The 22,871-nt window shown below is 37.2% G+C and overlaps 1 protein-coding gene across 4 annotated transcripts in view; it reads left to right on the top strand.

Moving 5' to 3' along the window:
* Positions 1–21,123, top strand: part of LOC129270258 (zinc finger ZZ-type and EF-hand domain-containing protein 1-like) — a 111,191-nt gene extending 90,068 nt beyond the window's left edge. For all 4 annotated transcript variants that reach the window (XM_064105443.1, XM_064105441.1, XM_064105442.1 and 1 more), the window contains exons 57-71: positions 561–631; positions 1,675–1,779; positions 2,647–2,819; positions 3,722–3,959; positions 4,554–4,654; positions 5,158–5,310; positions 6,563–6,647; positions 8,772–8,867; positions 9,996–10,175; positions 10,718–10,861; positions 11,557–11,731; positions 13,317–13,407; positions 15,845–16,018; positions 17,166–17,526; positions 19,153–21,123. In XM_064105443.1, coding sequence (XP_063961513.1) covers positions 561–631; positions 1,675–1,779; positions 2,647–2,819; positions 3,722–3,959; positions 4,554–4,654; positions 5,158–5,310; positions 6,563–6,647; positions 8,772–8,867; positions 9,996–10,175; positions 10,718–10,861; positions 11,557–11,731; positions 13,317–13,407; positions 15,845–16,018; positions 17,166–17,526; positions 19,153–19,347 — 2,342 coding nt within the window. In that variant the 3' untranslated portion in view covers positions 19,348–21,123. The remainder of the gene's footprint in view (positions 1–560; positions 632–1,674; positions 1,780–2,646; positions 2,820–3,721; positions 3,960–4,553; positions 4,655–5,157; positions 5,311–6,562; positions 6,648–8,771; positions 8,868–9,995; positions 10,176–10,717; positions 10,862–11,556; positions 11,732–13,316; positions 13,408–15,844; positions 16,019–17,165; positions 17,527–19,152) is intronic.
* Positions 21,124–22,871: the final 1,748 nt, after the last annotated feature.

Genomic DNA, 22,871 nt, shown 5'->3' with positions numbered 1-22,871 from the left:
GGCTATTCTCTTTATGCTCTCACATTGATAGGCAAACATGGATCTGACTTCTCTTTTGCTCGTAAACGGCAAAATCCTTTAATTTGACTAGACAACAATCATGATTGCTCACATCCAACTATTGTAGGAAACATACATGTAGATAATTCTGTTTTTTTTCTTCATATTTTATTGGATTAATGACAGAATTCTTGAAACATTTTCAGGTTCCCATGGCAAGAATTTTAATTCACTGTGTCTTTCGCATTCTTATTACTTACTGACCATAACCATAGAATTATGAGTCTTCTCAAAATCCCCCTTTCATATTTGTTGATGTCACGGAGGTATGTGATTATTTCAGACTTCAATTATAACATCAGGTTTTTGCATGACAGAAATCCTAATCCCCACTCATTCGGCTTGATTTGACATCTTGAATCGAAACATTTGCAAATTGATTTAGACAACAGTTTAGTTTGTTATTCAAAGTGCAATTACCTTTGTACTGCATTAATGTGATGCTCTATGTTCTGTCTATTGTTCAGTTTCTTTTATTGTGCTTTATCTTTTGTGTATAGGTGCCCAGCTAAGCGTTGAGAATCTGTGGGTTCTTTATCTTGTTCTCAAGGCTAAGCTTGCAAGTCTGAAGGTAAACAAACACTGAATCGTGTTCAAAATAAGTTGTTTGTACAGAATTTGAAAATCAAGTTCCATCCCATGTTTAGGAATAATATGATTTTTTTTTATATTTCCTTTTTTTTTTTTTTTTTTATCAAGTAGATCTTTGTATCATATTGTACTTACATTTGTGTCTGTCACCATAAAGTCTTGGTTTTATCCACAATTCACTATTTATGAATTTAATAATAATAATGATAATAATAATAATAGCAATAATAATGATAATAATAATAACAGTTGCTAATTTTATAGGCACTGGTCCACCTTTTGGTGCTCATGGTGTTCCATTTGTTTTTGTTACTAGAATTTAAGATATAAATATATTTTATCCTTTCTTCACAAAAATATGAAATATCTTTCAACAATTCTAAATACCGCTATGTTTGTATCATTAAACGTAAAAGAAAGTAGTTGCAGCAAATGATTATTTCATGAGAAAGTATTATCATAGATCTAGTTCTGGTACATTGAAATAAACTTGTCTTTGTGAAATCATGAAATCAGTTGAAAACCAATAGTTCTGATGACCACCAACACAAAATGGCATATGTGGGACAGTGTATTAATATTGTTTGGAAAAAATACCCAATATGTTATGAAATTCTGTGCTTATTTTGCTGCTTTTTGAGCAATTACACATTTTTCTCCAGAGCCATTTGGCACATATTTTGTATTAATACATACATGTACAAACACTTGGGTGGTCATTTTACTGGATTCTGATTGAACTTATTTTGAGATCAAGAGTAGTTTTTTTCTACCATATTTATGCTTGAAGACATCAGATTTTTTCATTTTTTAAGAAATTAACAAAATCAATTCAGAGGTCCAGAAGAAAATTTCAATAGGGTAAATGTTTTTGTTTCAGTTTCAGTAAATGCACCAATAATGAGCCTATGACAATAGCTGGTAACTTTCAGGTGATTTTACATTTCTTATGAAACAATCCCTGAAGCATAAAGGTTTCTTCAATTAAAGTCATTTCTTTTTGTTGTTGGATGTGACTTGTAGGTGAATTACTCCCAGCTTTTGAATAGTGACCTTCTACCGCTTCTTGTCCACCTTGCCGGTCAACCCACCAAGCTTAGTAAGAGATGGCTTCTCAAAGACCTAGAGGTAAGGCTCCTTGGGAAGGTTTCACAGAGAGTCAAGTTCAATTTTATTTCCTTTGAGTGGCATTTGACGTTACCCATTAAGTGCTTGTGTGACTACTGTCTTAACTCATCACGGATGTAGGGTTAGGCTTGTATGATTTTTTTTCTCAAAGTAAGGTGAGGATCAGGATTATCATTACTATAAGGGTTGGGATTGAATTCTGAATTAAGGTAGATTTGCTTGTGAAGAGAAATTAGAATCGGGTCCATAACGTCATGTCCATGGCGAGACCCTTTTGTCGCACTGTCTGGAAAAGACTGAAGGGGTATTTATTGAAGCTATTGCAGTGATTGTGATTAATGGGTGATTTTTACACACAATTGTTAATATAAGCTATAAAAAACCCTTGTCTGTGAGTGACAGGGAGCAGACATGTCGGTGATATTCACTGACATAATGCTTCCTTGTCTTAAATGACTGGGAGAGTCATAAAAGAATAGGAACTACAAGAAGAGCAGAATTGGCCACTCTTTATAAACAGGAATCAATGATAATCAACATCTGGGTCCCGTAACACAAAGGTTAGCAATTAATTGTACGCTTGATGTTTATGATTGATTGTACATTGTAGCCAATGGAACCAGTCATAGAAAAATGTTCTACGATCATTGCTAAGCTTTGTGTTACTGGCCCCATGGTTCCTGTAACATACAGGTTAGCGATCAATCTTTTGACTGATTTTTGCGATTGTTCATACACCTTAGTCAATGCAGTCAATCATGAAATTTAGCCCCTCAATCAATCGTTAACTTTTATGTTACAAGGCACACTTGCCCCATACACAAGGGAACATCTAACTAACGTGAATGTATTTTCTTTACATTCTAGATTTTATCGATCAAGTTGTACACTCGAGGCAAGGCGAAGACCAGTGGTATCACCCAACTCCCTTCTGTCCCTCTGGGTATGGGGACGGTGGTAGGACCGGAGCACAAGGAACCCCTTCCAGCCAAGCTCCCCCGCTCGAGGAACTCATTCAGCTCCGAAAGTAGTGGCTCCAGGTCAGTCTTGGTGGCACCCAATGTGGAATGTTTGCAAAGATACTGTTCAGAAGTAGCAAAGTTTGGCAAAATTAAGTCTGGTTTAACTTAGGCCCGGCTGAAATTATGGAAGCTGAAAAATGTCAATATTTTGTTATCGTTATATGGTTCTAAGTTTATAGGGCTGTTTCATCATGCTATAATAGGAAAGCAAACTAATTCAGTTATTATTCTCATGCAGTTGTGAATGACCTGGGTGACAGATGTGCTGATAGTTTGATCCTATCCTGTGTGTTTCAATTTGCTATCCATAACTTTAGGCCAGAATTTAAATAATAATAATACGCTTTTATATAGTGCTTAATACATCAGAACGACGTGTCTAAGAGCTTTACAGATATGTTATTACCCTGGTCATTGGATTCAATCAGCCGTACCCGCACATAATGTGTGCACATCCTCCACTCCCTGGAGAGTATTCCAGTCAGTCGCCGGTGAGGCGCACACAGTACTGAACAAGCTACAATGACTTTAACATCCTCCCGGGTAGCCATTTAGCACTTGGGTCGAGAGTGGCAAAGTGTGGATTAACACATTGCCAAAGGACACCAGACCTTTGGCAAAGTGTGGATTAACACTTTGCCAAAGGACGCCAGGCTGTGGTGGGATTCGAACACACGACCCTCTGTTTACAAGGTGAGAGTCGGAACCACTACTCCACGGCTCCTCCATTAAACCAAATTAAACCCAAGTTCAGAATACATTCCTTTTTGTTGTAAATAGATATCACTGAATCATTGTTTTGTTTTATAAAAGAAAAGACAATGATATTGTGACTTTCTTTGTTTCTCTACTTCCACATTTGTTTATTTTTTAATATCAGTACAAATGAGTGCATTCTCTTGATTTGTGTAATCACACAGCGATCTTGGAGGCAATGACGACCTATTGAACTTGGATAGTGATATCAGCACCGAATCTGATGACAGTGAAAGCTGGCACTCCTACCTGACAGCCGACTCCTTACCCCAATCTCTACCCCTGGAAGAATACGGGATAGATGTTGATGAGGAAGGAGAAGAAGGGGTAGAGGACCAGGGAGAGGGGAACAACCCCGACCCCATGGGAGGATTAGACGATAAGGCAAAGGCCTGTTTGCAGGTGAGTGGTGTGCCGTACGGGTGTGTAATGTGGATTAGGAGGTGGTGGTTGTCGGGGGATAGATGGATTAAAAGTGTACAAGGGGAGGGGAAAAACCATGACCACATGGGTGGATCAGATGATAAGACAAATGCTTTCCTTCATGTGAGTGATGCATTGTACCATATAATTGAGTTTGTAATGTGGATTAGGAGGGGGGTGATGGATTAAGAGTGCAAGTAGAAGGGAACAACCCCAACCCCCATGGGTTGATTAAATGATAAAGATGAAAGCTTGCCTGAAGGTGATAGGTATACTGTACCATGTACACGTATGTGAGATTAGGATGGGAAGGGATGGGGAGAGATGGATTAAAAGTGTGCAAGGAGAGGGGAACAACCCAGACCCCTTGGATGGATTAGGTGACAAGGTAAAAGCTTCAGATGAGGTGCACTCCATGTGCGTGTTTATAATGTGGATTAGGAAGGGGAAGGGGGGAGGGTTGATGAATGGTGAGTAGTGAGAGGGGGTGGAGTGATGTCACAATAACAGCACAAAGATTATGGAATGTTTCGATTGCCTGTAATCTACTCTATTTTCTTGATTTGGTTTCAGGCTACCCATGAAGCCATCTTAGCACCTGTGTCCGTATTAAGAGCTATGTTTGAGAAATGCAACAAAAACATCCAGGATCTAGTAGAAGAAGTACAAAAATGGTAAGCATGCTAAAGGAAAAGATCTCTTGTAATAAATAAATGGAATAAATGATGTGTAGTGGATTAACTCACTCTTTCATTGTTGAAATTTGAGTGATATGTGTTCTTGTATTTTCTCTCAATTTTTTAGTTTTCAAGGTAGTGGCAATGCTTGGGATGATTGTGGTGATGGTGAGGACGATGATAATGTAGTGGTGGTGAAGATAATGATAGTCATGATGTGGATGAAGTTGTTGATGATAATGACAATGATGATGGTGGTGATGATGATGATGATGATGATGACAATGATGATTAAGTTGATGATGATGATGATATGAAGATGATGATGATCGTGGTGGTGATGATGATGATCATGATCATGACGACAACGACGATGATGATGATTATGGTTGTAGTGGTGATGATGGGAATGATGATGATGATGATGACGATACTGATCATGTTAATGATTAAGATTAATATTAATGAAATGAATGACATTGTGTTATCCTACCCACCAGCTTTCAAGGTGAGGAGTTAGTTGTGAGTGATGAGATCAAACAGCTTGCCAAGCGATGGGAACCCAAGCCAACCCCGGAGGCTCGAGATCCTACCGAATTCAAGACAATAGACACAGGAGCACTCACATACACACCTGTACCATCAATGCCAAGGTAATTCTTCTCATATTTCTCTTTCACTGGACTACATGTTATATCATTTTATTCATTTATTCATTTTTATTGATTAAAAAAAGGTGTACTGTCAATAGAAGACTAATGGCTTACATTCGGTTTACAACAAGATATTTACAGGTAATTCTTCTCATTTTTCTCTTTCACTGAACTAAATGTATATCATTTTATTCATTAATTTATTTTTATTGAATGATTTATTGATTTGAAAAAAGGTGTACTGTCAATAGTAGCCTAATGGCTTACATTCAGTTTACAACAAGATATTTACAGACATATATAAACATTCAACATACAATAACATAGGCGAGAATTAACCCTAAATGATTAAACAAATTATTCATAGATTAATTAGAGGAATTTACCCAGCATAATGACAGAAGGGGGGGGGGAGCTCAGAGGGGTGACAAAGTCAGAATAGAAGTCAGAATTATCGTAACCTTCCCGACAGTCAATATTCAAACTCCAGTGTGTGCAGAATGCATGTGCCAGGATAATTTGCGATTCTCCTCATTTTTTCCCATTGTAGTCAGTTTTTAATTGAGTTGCACTGGTTGACTGTAAGAAGCAAATAATTTGTAAGACAACGGTGATTGTGTACAAAGCGCTTCACAGTATGGCACCAACCTACATTCAGGGTCTCTTAAAATTGAAGTCACCAGCTCGAGCAATTGGGAAACTTGGAATATGAATGTATTGAGTAGTGAATTTGTGTGTTATCATTCAAGTGGGCCTATATCACACACAGGCCAGAACGTTGCATTGTGGGAAATAAACATGGCCAGATGTGAGTAATTGAGGACTTGAGGGTGGGCTATTTCGGCTGATTGTTCATATGCCCTCTAAAGAAAGGATAAAAAAAGCATTACTTCATTACTTTTCATATGTGTTCTCTCATTCCAACCCTTTGGCCCGTATTCTGAACTCATATTTAAATCAAACCCTGGTTGAAAGTTATGGTTTAACTATGGAGAGCCAATTGGGGCACAAATCCCTAACAGTACACATCCAATTTATTATTAACTCATTTGACAATCAAATTGTCTATAATTTGTCTGTGAATGAAATCTAAAGTATTTTTCTTCATTATGAAAGCAAAATTAGACAAATTAGTAAACATACATGTAAGAAATATAAGATATGAACAGAATTTTTGAATTTTTGGCTCCCCATAATTTTAGTACATAGTTAGACTGTGGTCTTTGTCTTATGTTTTGCTTTGATGTATTAGGGAGCAGGATGATAATTATGCTGTGCCGGAGCTGAGCCAACATGCACCCATCTTAGTGGCTAACAGTGAAGCTGAGCTCAGAGAGGTAGGATGATGGCATTTTCCATTTGTGACCAGCCGCCACAAAACCAACAATACGTCACGTGGGAAGGTTCTCTGTAAACAGCTAAAACAATGCTTTGGTCTTCAAAAAGTCCAAATTAGAAAGTGGGCTTCTGTGAAAGAGTTATTCTTCCTTTTGGTATTGTTAAAATTTCAAGTTGTAAAACTAAAGAGAAAAAAAATATACAAGGGTTTTCTTGACAAGTTTTTGCGGAAAGCTTTTTACTGCACTGTATTAAAGTACATCTCACGTTTAAGTTTGCCCCAAACTTCAAACGTTTTCTCCTTGTTTTTTTTTTTAAGCTTTCACTTTAATAGTTTCTTCTTTTCTTCTTTATTCAAACAATCAAGTGCTTGTGTGGGTTATAGTTGATCAATTAAGACAAGTTATATATCATTTTAAAGCTTAGAATGTGATTTTTTTAACTCACTAAAAATCTCAAAATTCATTTTGGGCAACGTATTATTGATTTGAAGGTGGCTGGTCACATTTTAATTACTGGTTAAATTTACTGGTAAATGTGCCTTAGTAGAATAATAATAATAGCTGGATTTATATAGCGCTTTTAGCCTGAGGATACAAAGCGCTTGCTATTATTCCCCTGGCCTTAGCTCGAGCTACCATCACCTGCGCCCAATGCATGCAATGAATCAATCCTGTCGGGTACCCATTCACCTCACCTGGGTCAAGTGCAGCACAGTGTGGATAAATTTCTTGCTGAAGAAAAGCATGCTATGGCTATAGGATTCGAACTCAAGACCCTCTGTGTGAAAGGCGAGATTCAGAACCACTAGACCATGTATTGTATTGGGACCACAGATTTCTGTTTGATGTAAAGAATTGTAAATAACAGATGTTTGCCTGTGCTGGTCTGAAGAAGTGCTTTGACTTTATTAGGCATTTTTTAATTTGTTTATGGAAGGTCAGCTTTATAAGCATAGTCAGCATTGGTTTATTTTACTCAACTTCTAAGAATGCACAATTCCTTGTGAGAAATGCACACAAATAGTTTGTGCTGTGTCTTCAAGGAGGGATTCTGTTCAGCATCTTCCGCAGAGATTTTCACCACATTTTTCATTGTTTTGTTTATGCTGAGATAAGGATTAATGTGGATGAGCCATTAGAGCACTTATGGCTCTACGTCATCTCTGTAGCTTTCAATAATGTGATTGGGACCATTTCTGTATAACTGAGATTAGGTGTTCTATGACTATGGAAGGCAATGTAATCTGCTTTAAACACCTACACCAACAGTAACACTGAACCCAGATTAAGTGTTCTATGGCCATGCAAAGCAATGTGTATTGTGCTTTAAACACCCAGCACCAACACCAAACTTGAAATCACCCATGGGCCCATATTCTGAACTCTGGTTTAAATTAAACCCTGGTTTAAAGTTGTGGTTTAACTATGGAGAGCCAATTAGAGCACAAATCCCTTACAATACACATTCAATTTATTAACTCATTTGACACCCAAATTGTTCATAATTGTCTGGGAATGGTAACTGAAGAATTTTTCTTCATTATGAAAGCAAAATGAAACAAAATAGTAAACATAAGAAATATACAATATAAACAGAATTTTTTAATTTGCAGCTCTCCATAATTTTAGCACAGAGTTAGACCGTGGTCTAAGTTAAACCTGACTTCAGAATACGGGCCAAGGTATTTTAAGGAAACCCAAACAGACTGTACCAAGGATAACATTGGACAAGGGTTTCGAGGGTGATTTTGGGGGTGACTTTGCCCTAGGAATGCTCTGAAGAGCCCTGGAAAATTCCCATTCACTGCAGTATTAAAGCTTATTCAATGTTTCCGATTTAGGTAGTGCTTTGTGACAAGTACATGTACATGTACCTCCCGAAAACGAAAAATAAATTATTTTTCTTTCCTATCAAAGTTCCTACAGAATGTCGTTTACATTTTTTTGAGCATCAGGTGCGTGTCTGTCTGTTCTTTGATGAATAATAATAATGATAATATAGGTATTATTTACCCAGGGAAGCCACTTCAGTTCTGAAAACTGTTCTCCCAGCGGACCCTGCTATTATTATTACATTATTACAGAATACATGACACCATATTTTCTTTTTAATTTGTACAGAGTTACAGAAAGCACCAGCGCACCAAGAGTGGGGAGCTTCTCAAGAAAGAGCTGGAGAAACACGGAAAAAGTGCATCAAGAAACTACTTGCATGTGGTAAGTCCGTCATCCTGTGGCATAACAGTTAATATTGTCATGGAAACTGTACCATCCAGTGGCATATTCCATGAATTTTGTTTTAAGATGGCAGACTGTGACGGATGCCATGGTACCAAATAGCTGTCTCAATTTTCTTGAAGTTTTGTTCATTGCGTCATTGCTACGAGCCTGTGTTGGTAGTGAGTGGGTTGCGAGTTTTAAAACTGAATGGTTTTTCTTCATTGGCATTCTCGAGAGTTCAATGGTCCAGTGGGGCCGTAGCATAAAGCTGTTCGTAAGTTAAGAGCGACTTTAAGAATGACTGGTGATCCTTTCTTACGCGCAAAACCATTGCTAATGAATATACCATTCGCCATAAAAAAGGATCACCGGTCGTTCTTAAAGTCGATCTTAACTTACGAACAGCTTTATGAAACACCCACAGTGTATGATACATCTTTGAACCCTCTAACTGCTTTACTTGGCTTTCTACGGCTAGTAGGAACGTAAACCAAAAATTGGGGGGGGGGGGGTACTACACCTAGAATTCTGCCTGTTCCCTTAAAAAGCAGTAACTTTGCCACCCAGTTAAAAATGCCATGAAATGCTTGGCTGTTGAGCATTGTTACTCTGGTACTTGTAGTTGCCATTGAATGGTTAAGTTACCATCAGAGTAACTTTACAGTAACAAAGACAGACAAAGTATGGAGTTTGTTTTAGTGATACTGTCAGCTCTCTCTACTACGAGACTCGGCAGAACTTCAAGATTAATTCATGCTTTGTGTTTGTGTTGGTTGTTCGTTGGTTCTCAAGACATAACCAGTTACATGTACATGTAATACGATGGTTGCATGCATGCATTTTCAAATAGTAATATGATCATGTATGAGATATTTTCAAACACGCTTCATTATCCTTCCATATTCGCATCATTCCTCTATACTTTGTAATTGCCTCAAATAGTTTAGTTATTTTGTTGTACATATTTCTTAAAAAGGGTTACGGACATACATTCAGTTGTATTTGATTGATTATTTACCAAAAATTTAACTAGGTACATGTAAATAAAAAGGAAGCACTAGCAGGCAAGAATTTCATGAAAAGAAATAGAAGTGTAATTTTCACATCGTTTTAAATCTGATACAGATCAACAATGCTCTGGCGGTTATGTGTGCCAGACAAGTCCTAGCTGCTCTGTTAGCCGATTGGCCAGCTACTGGGGATCATGTGATCAGTACTAATACCTTTGGATGTAAAGAACATTCGCAGTTGGTCAGTATTCTGGACCTGCTTCAGAGAGTCGAGGAGAAAGATGTCTTCTTGAAGGTGAGCTGATGGATTTTCCAAGGAATGATGTTGGTACTGATGGTACTGTTGGTGAAGGTGATGATGATGATGGTGATGATGATGATGATGATGATGGTGGTGGTGGTGGTGGTGGTAGTGATGAAGCTAGTGATGGTGATGATGATAGTGATGATGATGATGATGATGATGATGGTGATGATAATGATGGTGGTGGTGGTGGGGATGAAGCTAGGGATGATGATGATGATGATGATGATGGTGATGATGATGATGATGATGGTGGTGATGATGATGATGATAGTGATGATGGTGGTGGTGATGATGGTGATGGTGGTGATGGTGATGATGCTGCTGATGATGATGATGATGATGATGATGATGATGATGATGATGGTAATCATGGTGATGATGGTGGTGATGGTAATTATGGTGATAAGTGGTGATAATTGATAATGATAGTGGTTTTATAAGGAATTATTTTGAAAAATTCATGGTAACATAATATCTTTACTTCATATGGCCACAATTTTCAGAAATAATATTCTTTCTTCAATTATCAGGTCGTTGAGAATGTGGTCCACCATTGCGAGGATGGGCTACTAGCCCCACTGTGTCTTGCTGCTTGCTCCTTCATGCAAGTGACTGTGATGCTACCCAAAACACTGGAATCTAAACACAACTATGAAACCAACGTGACTGAGCAGGTGAGTTGGTCTTGGCAAGTGTTCTTCATGTCTCTCATCAATGATTTTATTATATTCTACAAAGAGATGTATTTTGAATAGAATGATGATTATAATATATCAAAGTTTGTAAGAAACATCTATTTATTAAGAAAAAAAAAACAGGTTAATCTGCCAGTGTTGGAACCACAGAAATGTCTTCTTTTTGGGGGGCAAAATTTGACTAAAACATTCTTTACATAATCTTGTCTGGAAAAATTGATCAGACTTTGGTGATTATTTGATTAACTAAATAATGGCATGTATCACTCAGTTATATATATCATTCATTATAACAAACCATAGGAATTTTTAAAGAAAATGCAAAATTTTGTAATGAATCTGTCATCTCTGTATGCATAATGCAATAGGAATCAATGAGAAATTGAAACAAAGTTCAAAAGCAAAGCTTATTTGTGTTTCATAACTTTTGTCATGCATGAAATTTCATCTCTTTGGAACGATTGACATCAAATGAAAGAGTTCTAGTGAAATTTCAACAAGTTTTTTTTTCTAGCAGCATATTTTTTTAGAGGTAAAAGAGGGCAGGGGTCAGCTTTTTAGTATAATGGGGGGACTAAATGGCCCACAGCCCTTCTACATTTTCCCCTGCTATCATATCATTTGAGTTATGGATGGGTCAATTATTGATTGTTTTTCCACATAACCCTTTACAGGGCAGCATCACTTTACCTGGAGCCACCCATTTGAGCATCAAGTTTGATGAACGCTGTTGTACAGAGAGCTGCTGTGATACTCTACAGATATCCTCCAATTCATCCTTCAAACACGATGTACATACGTTCTCCGGGCCCTACGGCAGCGCAAACTGGGTGGATTTCGATTTACCAGGTTTGTTGGAACTGTCGGGAATCTTTTCTCTCTCTCTCTAAAAAAAAAAAAAAAATGCTCATCCAAGATCATTCATTCATACATTGTGAAATGGTTATTGATGATTTAACGTTTCCATTTTTCTTGAAACTGTGGAGAAGTTCTCTAAAGAACATTGCTAATCCTTGATTGGGATAGACCCTACAATGTGGGGGCATTGTGGTCTAGTGGTTATGACTCTTGTCTCTCAATCAGAGGGATGTGGGTTCAAATCCCAGTCATGACGTGCTTTCCTTCAGCAAGAAATATATATGTACCAACATTGTGCTGCACTCTACCCAGGTGAGGTGAATGGGTACCCTGCAGGGTTAATTCCTTGAATGCACCAAGTGCCCTTTAATAACAGCAGAAGCTATAGCCGGGGTGATATATAGTGCGGCATTGAATAGGCAATAAGATGATCGATGCCTCACAAATGCTATGTATGTTTCATATTAATGATGAGTATTTTACCAGATTTCAATCAATCAATCAAACAAGTCGGGCAGTATTCCCAAGATCCATGGACAAGTTATCTCCTGTGGCTTTCATCCTTCATTATAAACCCTTTGCGTGCTGATGTTGCAATTTTACACATTCGTACAATTAAATTCAACAAATCGTAATAATCCATTTCTCCCCTACCTTCAAATTAGATAAGCTAATTAAAAGCAATTGTTCTTGGATAACATCTATATAATAATAATAAGTATCAATGGTGCAATATGGAAATTTTGAATTAAAGAAAATGACCTGGAAACAATTGTCATTATAATCCCCAACATTAATGCAGCATGCAAAGAGTTAAATTAATTATTTTTTGTATTTCATGGAAACCAGTATCTGTTCGTAGAGAATCGATATATGTTCTCCTGGGTCTCCACCGTTTCGCCTTTCCATGGATAGGCTCCCACAAAAGAACAGATTAGAGTGTCGGCTCAGGATACAAGGGGGCCATTTCATAAAGCTGTAAGTTAAGAGTGACTTTAAGAACGACTGGTGATCCTTTCTTGTAATGATATTCACCAGTAATGTTCATTGGTGATTATTCAGCGCATAAGAAAGGTTCACCAGTCGTTCTTAAAGTTGCTCTTAACTTACGAAGAGCTTTATGAAACACCCACAAGGTTTGTTTGAACTAAATAACCGTAATAATACTATGATACAGGAATAAAGTAATATAGGGGATTTCTATTGCAAACATTATCCACCTGGTTAGGTATTCAAGTCCCTACTATATCACTGTGGCTAAACTGGGCTCCCGATCTTGATCCTGACGCATTTCTCAAGAATATTCCCTACTTTCCTTGGTGATCTTTCATAAGCTGTTTGTAAAGTTATGTACAACTTTATGCCTTACTAGAACATGTTCTTCGGTGCTAGTCAGCTATATAGGGATATATATCATTTAGCACAAGAAAGGGTCACCATTCCTGCATAGATTCAATTGCAACTTAAGAACAGCTTTATGAAACACCCACTGGTTGTAAAAATCAATTGCATCTCATGTTAGCCCCCCCCCCCTAGATGAGTGACATACATGTATATTTGTATTTTTTTTCAATAGGTGACACTTTGTACTATAAGTTTCACTCTGATGATGGTAGCTCAACTGAATGGGGTTATAAACTCACAGTAACAGGCAACAAATTGGGAAGGTAAGCATATCTATCCATGTCCGTTTCACTCTGAACCGTTCCAATTCATAATCATAATACCAGGAATGCTCAAAATATTCACTTTCCTCTTAACCTACATCGATAACACATAAACAAGTTTTCTTAAATGGTCGGATGCATTGGGACAACCTTCCATTTCATTTGAAGAATAGTAGATGAAAACTATTCAAACATCTGTATGAAAACATCTCCTGTTTACTTTACCTAATTGATGCAGATTAAATTCATACATGTTTCCTTCATTTCCTTTTTGTCTCGCCTGCATAGCAGAGCGAGACTATAGGCGCCGCTTTTCCGACGGCGGCGGCGGCGTCAACATCAAATCTTAACCTAAGGTTAAGTTTTTGAAATGACATCATAACTTAGAAAGTCTATGGACCTAGTTCATGAAACTTGTACATAAGGTTAATCAAGTATTACTGAACATCCTGCCTGAGTTTCAGGTCACATGACCAAGGTCAAAGGTCATTTAGGGTCAATGAACTTTGACCATGTTGGGAGAATTATTTTCAAAATCTTAAGCGAAGGTTAAGTTTTTGAAATGACATCATAACTTAGAAATTATATGGACCTAGTTCATGAAACTTGGGCATAAGGTTAATCAAGTAAAAGTAAACATCCTGCTTGAGTTTCAGGTCACGTGACCAAGGTCAAAGGTCATTTAGGGTCAATGAACTTTGGTCAAGTTGGGGGTATTTGTTGAATTACCATCATAACTTTGAAAATTTACGGATCTAGTTCATAAAACTTGGACAAAAGAGTAATCAAGTATCACTGAACATCCTGTACGAGTTTCAGGTCACATGACCATGGTCAAAGGTCATTAAAGGTCAATGAACTTTGGCCGTGTTGGGGGTATTTGTTGAATTATCATCGTAACTCTGAAAGTTTAGTTTATGGATCTAGTTCTTAAAACTTGGGATATAAGAGTAATCAAGTATCACTGAACATCCCCTGTGAGTTTCAGGTCACAAAACCAAGGTCAAAGGTCAGTTAAGGTCAATAAACTTAGGCAATGTTGGGGTAATTGTTGAATTGCCATCATAACTTTGAAAGTTTATAGATAGAGTGAATGAAATGTGGACATGGGTGTAGTTGACAAGTCTTAAGTCACCGTTCAAATGTCATTTATGGTCAATGAACGTGGTATTATGTCGTTATATGAATGGTGTTTTTGTGAATGATTATTTTATAGTAGTTTTCAAAGTTAGCACTGCTGCTATATTAAATCGCGTAATGCAGGCGAGACTGCCAGAGGCGTTCCACTTGTTTTTCTTCTGGTCATGCCCTTTTTAAAAATTTTGTTTGATATATTATAACAATTTGTGTGATTTTTTCTTTGTATTAGATGTTTTCATGATGTAAGGGGTCATTTTTAACAAGCCAGTACTTGTGCTTTTTATTTTTTTATGATCACCCACTACTGTGAGTGATATGAATTAAATATTGTTTTGTATTGATTTTTGTTTTTTAAAATGGAAATAACTTGAATTAAAAATGAAATTGAAATTGAAGAGGCCCCAGTTATAACCTGGTCATAAGACTCTTTGTTCTTGTGTATGCATTCTTTCATGGCCAATTCCAACCTTTTCCCATGCCCAACCCCCCTTTTCTCAATTTGCACTTCACTTCACAAACTGCCGGGCCATGATACATGTATAAACATTTGATTTTATCAACATAAGAGGAACATATTTCTCCAGGAAAGTCATCCAATGTACATTATGCTATGGAATTGCTAGTTCTTAAAAGGGAACAGTTTTGGAGCTCAATCCAGTATGTAGAGACTTGCATTCAGGCGAAGTTCTCTATCAAATCAGGGGCCCGTCTTACAAAGACCTGCAATTGATCCGATCAATCGCAACTATGGAAAGCCAGCAAAGTCAACATATAAAATGGATGTTTGCTCAAATTTTTTTCTAGATATGAATGTATATCCATAAATTCATTGATATCTTGACAGTTCGGTGTGTTCTCCTTTGTTTACAAAGGACATTTCGCACATTTCCTGTAGAAAAAATTATGACACTGATGGATTTCCATAGAGTTACGATTGATTGGATCAATCATAACTCTTTGTAAGACGGGGCCAAGTTGTCCATAGCAGGGTCCTTTTTCATAAAGACTTGTTATAATAACAAATGCACAATTTCTTTAACTAATTTAATATCAGCCAATCAGATTGAAGGACTTCAGTAGCTTTAAACTGTTATTGCAAATTTTTTTAATTATGACAATTTTATGACATGGGCCCCAGGATGTCAAATGGCTGGAGTATGTTCAGCAAAAGACTGCGATACACTACCCTGTACAATAAGATCCAAAAACTTCCTTGATAGATTCAAAATGTGTTCAGACGTTTTAACAGCGATATTAATTGCTGAACTTCATTTCTTTCTGGATGCATTCATTTCAGGTTTGAGACAGGTTATGTGATCCTCAACACAGTACTAGCTAACCCCAAGCTTGCTCAACAAGTTCCTCTTCAAGAATTGTGGGAGTGGCTTGTACAGGTTGCTAGGAAACAGGTCGGCCAGAGCCGTCTCAAGGCTGTGCAACTACTGCTTCGCATCCTTGCTAGTATACCATCGTGAGTGAATCAGCATTAAAGGGAAATACTGGGTCATAAAAGCATCATAAAATATTGTGTTGGAAAGGAGAAAATAAATAAAAGTGAATGGTTAAAGTTGGAAAGAAATCGGACAAGCAATAAGAAAGTTATGGCTGCTTTAAAATTGAGATCCCTATAAAGACTATGTAGATTTCAGATTGGTAACTGGGTAAGTCAATTATGACAAGGGGCAAGGACAACTTTCCCTTAGGCCATGTACTTAATTATCAGGGATTTATGGTTTTCTCCTAAGTACCCACCACCCTAGGGTAGTAATCTAATTGTAACTGAGGTAGTATATTGTTTTTTTTATCCTCATGAAAGAAAAATATAATTTAAAGTAACACTTTTGAAAAAATTACATTTTAGCCATTTTATGTTATGGAGTAAATGGAAGAGTAGTCCTTGCCTCACATCTATAGCGATTACCAATATTTACAACTTTTAAAAATTTATAACTTTCTTATTGTTTGTCTGATATTGTTAAAACTTTCACCTATCAACTTGTGTGACGTTTCTTTATCCTCTAAAAACAAGTTTTTATTTGGGTTGGATTCCCCTTTAATACATAGATGGCTCGCATATAAAGACACAAATATACATTGAATGCAAACATGGCCCGACCATAGACCTGCTATTCGTGAACTACCACATGAGAACAAAAAAAAATCAGTCTGTATAAATTGTCTTATGTCACACAATCATCCTGAAAGATTTGTCATCTTTATATGAAATCCTCCATACACCATGAATGTAATCGGAAATTGAATTACAACAGATGATCTGGATCCACTGACATTGAGATCCCCAATTTATTCTAGTGATTTGATATTAAAAACATGGAAATCTAAGACCACCAAAGGGCATTGCCATGAATGCCCTTTGAGAAGCCTCAATGCCAATCTCACTGGACTTGGAGATTGTTTTTTTTTTTTTTTTCTGTTTCTCTCTTTTCTATTTTTTTTTAATTTGTATTGTAATATAGAAATGTGCATAAAAGGAAAAGTAAATGTATCAAAATTTAAGGCCTGAAAGAAAAAATAAAATGAATTGAGCATATTTTGTGCCAAATTATAGAGCGGTGAATGCAATTAAGTCCTGAAATTCTTACTTCTTACAATCATAGACCATGTGATGATCCATCACACCCACCGGCATCCTCAACATCTTCAGTCGCTGACCCACCCCCACCTGCAGACCAGGACACAATCAGTGAGGACCCGCCCCCTTCCTCCACCCCCGCCCCTAACCCTGCCCCAGCCAGACCACCGGTGGACTTGACGCGTCTCAAGCCCCTCTGGCTCCTGCTGGATTCCATGAACTGCAGGCTGAGTGCGGACTGCGCCCCGCAGAGCTTGGCAGCGGCCCACCGCGCCCTGATGGAACTCTTCCTGATGGTGGAGAACATGGTCCAGGAGTGGGATATGGTGGAGGAGTATGTCCTTGCCATGAGCAACGATGATGCCATCAAGAAAGCTATCATCCAGGTAAGGAAAGTGATCCTTGAATCTGCCCCTAATACTTAAACATTGTGGCTTGTATTCTGAAGTCGGGTTTAATTTGAACTCTGGTTTTAAGTTGTGGTTTAACTATGGAAAGGCAGTTGTTACATAAATCTCTAACATTAGAGGTTCAATTCAATGTATCAGCTCATTTGACTCCCAAAACATTAACTGCCTGGGAAGGATAAGTATGACAGTTGTCCTCACCATTAAGGAATGAGGAAAGAGCACAGTAAACATGAGAAGCATTCACTGTAAACAAAATTTGGAAACTTTTGGCTTCCCATAATTTTAGCACAGAGTTTGACCATGGTCTAAGTTAAGCCAGACCTCAGAATACGGGCCTATAAGTAGAGGATAACTGCAATAAAATTGAAAGAGCAAGCTACATTTATCTGTAGATCAGTAAAGATGGTGCTCTTATTATGTACATGTAGGTAAATGCTTTAACAGTGTTAAAGTATTTTCTGTGATGTGATAAAGAAGCAACATTAGACATGATATTTATAAGATAAGATTTATTTTGCTTTGCAGAATTGAGAACACAATGACCAAATGTAGTAGACCTTTATGTTTTCATCTATCCTCAAGGAGCTACTTTAAAATTCTGAATACACTGCTGTTTATTCACCAGATCCCCATTGGATTTGTTATAATAATTGCACAATTTCTAGAACAAATTTACTATCAGCCAATGAGATTGAAGCATTTCAGTAGCTTTTAACTGTAATTTCAAATTCATGTTCTTGTTTGTGTTTGGATTGAGTCCGGGGGGGGGGGGGGGGGGGGGGCACTCACATATATTGGTGGTGCTAATTTTCAGTTCCGTAGATACTCCGAATGACAAAAGTTCCATTCAGAAGCCGCCCCGCTCGCAAGACCCCCGTTACGAAACATCTTGGTTCCCTTGCCCTGCCAAAAATGTCCAGCATGAGCGCTGTATGTGAGAGCTGAGCGCACGACTCCACAACTCCCTCCACGAGCAGCTCCATGCACCGCTAGCGCCCACATACACGCACAGCGCTAGCATGCACCGTACCTACATGTACTGTACCACGATCCCGTTCCGTAGACGGGTTTTCACACCGCCCGGTATTTAGTTCTCAACCAAGATATTTAGTTCTCAACCAAGAACCTGTATTTTACCCTTGTGGTTAGTTCTTTAGACCCCCATTTCAAAGTTTCGTGAGGCACACCCCTATCAAAAAGATAATTTGAGTGCCCCCCCCCCCCGCCCCGGGGATTGAATTAATGGCATTATTATGGGCATGCAATTTTAGACAGTATTTCTTGATTTTATGTACCTGTATGTGTGTGTACATGTTTCTCTTTTTAAATGTATAATAATCATTATTTCTTACTGTAGATGTTTTTAAGATACTTTTTAATGTAATGTTGATTCAATTTAAATATATGAATTATCAATCTTTGTAGTATGAAATGTATAATTGCCAACCATTTTATTTGTACATAATCCAACCTTGTAAAATTTACAATATGGTTGCTATAAAAGAAAGATTGAAGATTGAATTGAATTCTTTTTAAGACTATAGTTTTATGAAACGGCCCCTGGTCCAACTAAGCATCTGTTTCGCTTGTTCCAATTCCCAGGGTGCGACTAACATCAAGTGCATTCAGCTTGCGCTGGACAAGAGTAGCAGCGCAGAAGTTGAGGAGCCTGTCACAAGAACCGATGCAACAACTACAAATGGTGAGAATGTGAACAATAGCAACCAGACAGCGAGACTAGAAATTGAAGACGTTCCACCGATGAATCCTGTTCTCTTTTCCCAGCTCTTCAGATAACAGAGGGTCCTTCTAGTAGTCTTTCTCCTCTTCTTCCCGTTGCTTGTGAAGCCTCCATATGCCTTGTGGAGGATAGTATTAGGTAGAACAGCTTTGATAAAGAAAGTGTAAGGTTGCTTGAACCAGGAGACTCATGGCTTCTCATCCTGTCAGAGAGATTCAAATTGAAGATTGATGTCATTGCCCAAGACCACATACTGAAGTTATTAGTTTGTGGAGGATAGTATCGGACAGAATAGCTTTCCATGTGCCATAAGATTGGTCAGATGATGCATTTTGCCTTATTGCTGATAAAAACAAGCATGTTCAAAAGAACCAGGGGACCTATGGATCGCAATCCTATCAGAAGGATTCAAAATGAAGATCGATGCCGTTGCCCAAGACCACCTACTAAAGTACATGTAACTGGTTTGTTAAGGATAGTATTAGAGCAATTTTTCATTTGACATATGAATGGTTAGAAAGTGCATTGTGCTCCATTGCTGAAAAAAAATCAGTGTAAGCTTGCTAATGTTCAGAACAAACCAGGGGACTTATGGCTTGTAATCCTGTCAGAGGGATTCAAAATGAAGATCGACGCCATTGTCCAAGACCACCTACCAGCTGACTTTGAATGTATGGCAGGCCATGAAACCAATGCTGTCTCGCCGTGGGATTTCACCAAGTGTTATTGTGATTATTTGCAAAGTATGACAAAAATACACTAGAAAGTCAAAAAGGGGCCTAAGCTTTCGATCCTAGCAGAATCTTCGTCGGAGGCAAAATACACTGTAATAATTACCCAACTGACTGTTATTATCATTAAGGGCTTGGTGAGTTCACGTAATACCACGTTCAAAGCTTTGTCTCTAATGCGCTGGGTAGTAATCTACCAATGTATGAAAGGCATTGATCTATCAAGTTTTCAACTTGTGAAAGGCATTGATCTATCAAGTTTTCAACTTTTTATGTATCATATATATTGTTGATATATATATGATTTAAAGTTGTTGTACATGTAGGTGCAGCAAAGCGACAAAGTATGGTGCTCCTTCAGTATGTGTAACACTAAATTATTGACTAGAATGACTTTTCTTTCTTGAAATCAATTATGTTGGCTTCTTTGCGGCAAAGGGCAATGCAACGTGATATAACATGTTTCAAAGTAAACAATGTGCAAGACAGTTATTTGCAATCACCTTTTGTATTCAGTAAAATATAGTCTTCATTGTGTATATCAAGCTCTTGGTTTCCAAAATATACAACATGTCAATTTTTTAATGAAAATTTGAGTCTTTGATACCAGGCTAAAAAGGTTGATTTATTAGAAAACATGATTCCTATAATCCTTTTTCTATAGATGCCTACAGGAACAAAATATATCGTTAGCAAATGTGGTTTTCCTTAAAGTAACATTCATGGCTGTAATACCTTTTAGAACCAATGTCTAAATATTTTCAAGAAACAACATTATATGCATATTAGTTTGCATGATAAGTACTGCATAAAGGACTCAACTGTCCTCATCCATAAATGATACAGAACAGGCACAATTACTAATGTGATGATCAACTGGTAGTAGCACTGTTAACAATATCAATGCATGTTTATTTATTTTTACCTGGAATTTGTCTCTCTATTTAGTTCTTTAATCGATGCAGTCATGAGAGAGCTTTTAAAGGTTAATATGTCATTTAAATTGAAGAGAGAAATATACAAAAATGACAAACTGAGATAATATTACTTCTTGAGATTATGAATTCAGTCAAACTTACTAAGAGATGTCTGGAAGTTTTGAAAATAAAATAGAAAAACTGAACAAGTAATTATTCGTGAAAGTATATTTTGAAGATTTCAAATATTTATATTCAAAAGTCAGAGACAGAGCAACTATGAGGATAAATATATATTGAGGTTTGCTAATATTCTATGTAGGTATTACTGCAACCTGTTTGAAAATTGTTGAAATGATAATTGTAGTTACATTTATATAGCGCTTCATACGGTGTGTTTCTAAGTGCTTTACATTGTAATTAGTATTACCCGGTCACAGGAGCTATCACTGTTTCACATCTTAAGTGCACCATCTCCATATCCTGGTTAGGTAACCTTTTATCGGTGCACACATGCCAATCTAATCACATTGACATTCACATCCTACCAGGTACCCATTTAACACCTGGGTGGAGAGTGGCAAACATGCCAAAGGACATTAGCGCCAGGTGGTATTCGAACCTTCGACCCTTGGTTTAAGAGTCAAGTGACTGAATCACTACATGTACACCACGACACCTCCATACGGGTCATTCCATGCCAATTCACCCAATGAATGTGCAATTTTGCACCCGACCCTCTCAGAATTTGTTGTAATTTGGTACACATAAAATTCACCATGGCCCACGCAAAAAACAAAAAAATTAGTCCAATCGGTCCATCGGTTCTCGTGCTACGGCCCGCCCTTTTCTCCTTGTTTTGACAAAAATGGGCGTGACCTTCAACTTTCAATGGCCATTGCGTCGTAACATGTTGACCAATTTTCACGAAACTGGTATCATTCAAAAGGAAATTCAGAGAGGAATCCAAAACATGCATCAAATAATGTATTGGAGCGATTTATAAGGTCATGACCTTTGACCTTTACTTTGACCTTGAGTTTGACCCCGGGACAAATAATTTTTTAACTTGATTTTCGTGTATGTTAATCATTAGTATGATTTTGACAAAATATATTAAAACCAATGATGATCAATGATGATATTTTATTTCTTCACATTTTAAAACTCTTCCAAAGATGGTAATTATCTTATCTGAAATTTCACTCAAGTCCCACATACTGATATTCATGTTAGTAAATTGTTTACCAGTCTCATGATAACATAGTTTCTTCCAATCTTAATTTACAGTATGCAAACACATGAAAAGAAATTAACCTCATCAGTTAACACATGAAACAATAAACATTTATGCTCATGAATAGGTATCTGTTAAGGCATTTTGATGTTGGGCAATATATAATAACTCATTAGAAAACTACTGAGAACTGCAATATCCTGCTTTCTAGTCAGCTGTACTCCCTAAAGTGGATACATCCTTCAGATCCTTGAAGCATCATACATTCTTGATGATGATGATGTTAGAGATGGATGATCAATTGGAGAGATAATATTGTTTCTAACTATCCAGCAGGTACATTTATCCATCTTTACACTGCACCCCTATGGAAAAACGCAGTGTCTGACTTTTTTTTCAATTTTTTTTTCTTCAGAAAAGTAGTTAGCAAGCCACTTTTTTCATATGACACATCCAGTTTTCCTAATTGCTTTCTGAAAAGCAACTTTTAAGTAATCGTCAAATCGCAGTATCTACATTTTGCACAAGATAAGATATTAAGCATTAAATTTTTTTATAAGTCGCTCCATACTATTTTATTTCTCAAGTATTCCTTTATCATCAAATTGTAGAATGCCTATTTCAGGCCAAACATACAAATTTTGTCTTTATGTTTTGAGATATTGGTGTAAATGTAGATTTTAAGCAAATACTCA

The sequence above is a fragment of the Lytechinus pictus genome, chromosome 10 (genome assembly GCF_037042905.1).
Source record: "Lytechinus pictus isolate F3 Inbred chromosome 10, Lp3.0, whole genome shotgun sequence".
In the NCBI taxonomy this organism is placed as follows: Eukaryota; Metazoa; Echinodermata; class Echinoidea; order Temnopleuroida; family Toxopneustidae; genus Lytechinus; species Lytechinus pictus.
Note: the sequence above shows the minus strand (reverse complement) of the source record. Positions and strands in the feature narration are given on the sequence as shown.